This window comes from Benincasa hispida, chromosome 11, assembly GCF_009727055.1.
Source record: "Benincasa hispida cultivar B227 chromosome 11, ASM972705v1, whole genome shotgun sequence".
Classification (NCBI taxonomy): domain Eukaryota; kingdom Viridiplantae; phylum Streptophyta; class Magnoliopsida; order Cucurbitales; family Cucurbitaceae; genus Benincasa; species Benincasa hispida.
In genome coordinates, this window is record NC_052359.1 from 1864721 (window position 1) to 1869469 (window position 4749).

The 4749-nt window shown below is 34.9% G+C and overlaps 1 protein-coding gene across 1 annotated transcript; it reads right to left on the bottom strand.

Moving 5' to 3' along the window:
- Nucleotides 1-459: 459 nt before the first annotated feature.
- On the bottom strand, nt 460-4436 carry LOC120089680 (ATP-dependent Clp protease proteolytic subunit-related protein 4, chloroplastic). Its single transcript, XM_039047041.1, has 8 exons — nt 4092-4436; nt 3157-3360; nt 2634-2689; nt 2376-2502; nt 2118-2195; nt 1272-1385; nt 1084-1190; nt 460-801 (listed from the first exon to the last, which is right to left on the bottom strand). The coding sequence occupies exons 1-7, from the start codon at nt 4353-4355 to the stop codon at nt 1119-1121; spliced, it is 915 nt and encodes a 304-aa protein (XP_038902969.1). The 5' UTR covers nt 4356-4436; the 3' UTR covers nt 460-801; nt 1084-1118.
- Between the last annotated feature and the right edge of the window lie 313 nt (nt 4437-4749).

Below are 4749 nucleotides of genomic sequence, written 5' to 3' on the forward strand. Positions count from 1 at the left end.
TTATGATATATCAGTACTATTATAAAAGGTAACATGTATACCTTTGGCATGTATATTAATAAGCTAAGAAACAAGATACTTAAAAAAAAAAGTGTGGATATTTCTTTTTAATATCATAATACCATGGAAATATATAAAATGCTAGTAATTGTCATTAAATTAATTAATGTGATACTATTAATAAAAAAACAAATGTTTAGTTGTTAATTTAGTTATTGTTCCTGAATTTAAGACCTTGATCGGGAAAATGGCAAGTTGATTTTATTTCAATATAACTTACTTTGAAAATTGCAACCATATAAAGAAAACTATAATAAAATAATAAACCTTTTAACTTTTAACTTGCTTATAAAAGCATAGAATATTTCGTTTTTAAAATTTTTCTACACATCCATTAGACATTTTATTGATAATCTTATCTAACATTTTTGTAAAATTGAGATCTCAACATTTTAGAAATGACTGAATAAATTCATTGTATAAACCATGTGTTCAAGTTAATAAATTTGAAAAGATTGTTCCTCTACACAAGAAGGAAGAATTTTCACTGCACATTGGGGAAATTTTAGAGTTTCCTGGTTGAAGAGAGCAAAACAGAATGAAGTTGAACATCAACAATGTTATCAGTTTTCCTTTTTGTAACATTGTTCTAAAGTTGTAATATAATTCAGGAAGTTCCTCAAATACTGGTAGTTGATACGCTTGCAATAAACTCACAGATCACTTTCCTGTCCGCGACTAATACTGCTTGAGGATTCCAGATTTCAGTTCTCAGATTCCAGTATTTGCACAAACTTCAATCTGAGAAAGTAAGAACAATGTATTAGATAGATGGCTATGAAACTCCCAGATGAAGATTTTAACAATTTTACAACAGAAAAGCTAGAACAGGAGAGAGTAGTTAATGTTTCTTTAGATGATTTGGTTTATTTATAAGATTTGGTGTTCATGTCCTCAAATAACAAGTCCACTGACAGTTAATGTTTACCAGCACATAAACAAGCAGAACAAGCAGTGCATAATCACTAATTAAGTAGAAGTACTTCTGGTATATATCGGCAATGTCTTGTAATTGAACTTTACCTTGGTAATATTCTACCAACCCACATTTTTCTACACTAAATAAGTTGTGCCTTTTTCAGGTCAGATACAACTCCTCGGTCTTCGGTTGTTCTTTCATTGTATAGTACCTGATGAAAGTAAATGAAATTCAGTTTAATGCATAGCCACAATAACATATGATAAGTTAATACAGTTTGAAATTCAGGTACCTTATCTATGATACCATATTCAACTGCTTCGCTGGGACTAAAATATTTTGGCCGCCTGATATCAGCTTCAATCTCCTCAGTCGACTTTCCAATATGCTTGGCATAAAGCTTGACCTTCAATATCGATTTTAAAAAGTAAAGAACTATGAGTTCAGTTACCTCGAGAGAACAATGTAAAATTTCAAATACACCAATAATTACTTCTTTTCAAATTTCGAAGGCATTGATGGTACACTCCTGAAACCATGCTGTCTGTTCTTTGGTGGAATGTGAGCTTGTCATGGAATTTATGCTAGAAATATGTATTACTTTTCAACACTAATCTAGAAGTTGAGAGGATTTTTTGGTTTGTTCAATTTTTGTAGCCAATTCTTCTTGCATCTCCTGACAGCATTTTTGTAACTACCTTTTCTTGGCAATCTAAATAGGGAAACTTTCTGCCTGTAAATCCTAATTTGAACTAGAAAGACACCTCCCTATCCTTCCCCTTTCTATAGTCTCATCTTTATTTATTTACTTTAAAATTTCTATATGAACAAGGGCTTGAGCCAGCTCACACGCACCTCAATAATTCTCACAAGACTTGCCCAGCTCTATGTCTAGTTACTAAGATAACTCGTGGGTAGACTGCCACCATAGCTTGAACCAAAGTGGTTATCAGCTCTATCTTTATTTTGTACATGGTTTTGGTTCCTTATCAAAAATAAATCCCAGCCATTTGAGAACTCCAGTGTACAATAGCAAATGCACTTCCCTACCTCTCATTTCAGGAAGGAAGAAAACAAAGACGAGTACGGGAATGAAGAGAAGGCAAATCCAGTAGACAAATTTCAATCATGATCTTACCAGTTCTGCCTTCACATTCCGTACTTCTTTTCTAGCAAGCTCAATGTCTGTCGCTTGACCCTGAAACCTTGCAATTGGCTGCAGATCGAAAGATAAAAAAACAAAAAATTTCTATAACTCCATAAAAGTAACAAAAAGCCACCTTACATGTAGTGAGACAAATCTACGCAAGACACAAATAACTTTCTGAAGTTTAGGAAATGAGTAGAAGAATAACGAGGAAAAAAATTGTAAAGATATCTGTTGATGATAGAATACCTGCTTTATCATTATTGTTGATGAGGGCAATGCAGAACGGTTTCCCTGAGCACCAGCTGCCAAAAGAAGTGCTGCTTCTCCCCAAGCGTTACCAACGCATAATGTGAATATAGGAGGTTTAACATACCTGCAGTCGAAAAGAATACAAAGTGATGAACATTAAACAAGTCCTCAACATCTCTTGAATGCACAACAAAAGAATGAGATTCTAAAGAACAGAACACCAAACCAATTATAAATAAACATCCACATCACAACCTCATAACATCATATATAGCAAATGCTTCAGTCTCATAGCCCAACTTCTCGCCACCCTGGAAAATGCAAGCACTTCATTATGATCTACCATCACATGGAAAAGGTCACAAGGTTAATAATCATTTTTCTGCATGTTGAAGTCGACAAACATTTTCCTTCAAAATGGCATGCTACATCGAATTTTAGATGTTTTATTTTTAATAAGAAAATAGAAAAGAGGAAGGGGAGGATGAAGAGACTATGGGTGTTTTCTCTTTCTTTCTTTCTTTTTCTTTTTTTTCCGGGTCAAGAAAAAAGCTGAGGCGCTGCTTTACTATTAGAATGGCTATGAAAAATTGTAACTTTTCCTACTCCTTATGTTATTTTCATCACAATAGACAGTTAACACAAGTGATTAACACAACAAAGGCCTCTGCCAGTTGTTGACATCGCGATCATTAAAAAACCGCCTTAAAGTTCAAGCTATATAAAATGAGAGAGCAAAACGACGTTAATCTACATAAAACTTTAAAACACAGTTAACCTTTGTTGTCCCCGTGGAGTTAATGTAAAGATAAATAGGCTTTGCTTCATCCTCATACTGAAGGTAAAGAAATTCAGCAAGTATCAACTCTGTGACAGAAGGGACAAGAGACATGCCCAAGTATACAATTCGATTCTTGTATAAATAAGATGCCAAATCTGGAGGAGGTTGCTCCCATGCACTTCCCCTTGAAAATGGAATAACCTGTTGAAAGAAATCAGGTAGATAAGACACAGGAGGCGAGCAGGAAAGGGGAGTGGTTCTGAAAAAGAACATATAAAGTTAAAGGGAGGCCGTTAACTGTAAGAAACATCGCTTAAATTTAAAAAGGAGTAAGCTCATTCAAGCCCACATATACTTTGTAGGTAGCTGAAGTCACAAATTAATTTTCCCAAAAGGGTCTGCTTTTTAGACTCCATTATAAACTCCCGGCCTATTTGAGATTGAGAGTCTTTCATTTGTAAGTATTTAAGCACACCACTAAGTAAACAGCTATCACGTTTCCACAAAGCATAGCACAAATTCTCCAAAATAGGACTATGAAACTACAATATAGTGAACCAAAGTAGTAAAAGAACAAATAAGCAACAATTTTTTTTTATAAGAAACAAATTTAAGTGATGTATGAATTTACAAAAGAAGGGCATATGCCCAAATCAAAAGAGTTACGAAGATTCATGTGCACCAAGACATATATAAAGAGATGTACATTATAAGTGAACCACTTTGAGAGTTTTTTTTTTTTTTTTTTTTTAAATATATTTTTTATGAACAAATAAGCAGCAAAATTTCAAACTAATATCCGCAATATTTCACCTAAGAAGACTCAAAAATTACAATTTAGTTAACCCAAGTACTTGAAAGAACAACTAGCAACAAAACTTCAAACCAATATTCCAATAACACCGGAAGAGCAGAAAAGTTCAGGCATTTACCATAGTAACAACACCCCGTTTGCCCTTGGATCCAGGGGAAGAATCCGTATTAAGCGATGACGGCCGGAGTTTCACGCCGGAAAAGTCCCCGGAGACGCTGCCACCGGCGAATGGGATGAGAAAATTAGTGGAAAGCGGAGGCGTTCTGAGAGAGGAGGACGACAAGGACAAGGCCCGGTTCGATTTTCTATCATGGGAAGAAGTAATTAATGGCGATATTCGCTTGGTAAGCGCGAAGCTGGAGGCAGTGGTGGCGACCTCCATGGCTGGAAAACCTTGAAGCAGAGCGATAATCTGAAACGAAGAAGCCGAAGATAGAGGAGCGAAGTGGAAGATTTGTGGGCTTTTGAAGGTAATGGGTTAGCCCAGCCCAAAGCATTTGTTTTTACAGGCCTATATTATATTATTATCTTATACCTTCGATTTATTTAAAAAATAGCTCAATCCACTATAAATTTTTACTAATGTTAGTGTCTATTTACCGTTAAAGTCTCATCCATGATTTTTGTAAAATAAAATGTTAGAAAAAATACCTAGATTTTGTGTATCTCTCCCTCATACATAGCTTAGGGCTCTGTACAATAATGTTCATTCTCTCTCTCAAAACCCTAGGCTCTTCCATCTTCTTCTTCAATCTCTCTCAAAACCCTCTCTCTCA

What these genes read in the sequence shown, in the direction of transcription:
- LOC120089680 (XM_039047041.1), bottom strand. Translation starts at nt 4,355, where the DNA reads ATGGAGGTCGCCACCACTGCCTCCAGCTTCGCGCTTACCAAGCGAATA. An exon ending in CAACAATAATGATAAAGCAG is followed by an intron (nt 2,196 to 2,375) that starts GTATTCTATCAT and finishes TTCGATCTGCAG; the next exon opens with CCAATTGCAAGGTTTCAGGG. An exon ending in AATATGGTATCATAGATAAG is followed by an intron (nt 1,191 to 1,271) that starts GTACCTGAATTT and finishes TACTTTCATCAG; the next exon opens with GTACTATACAATGAAAGAAC.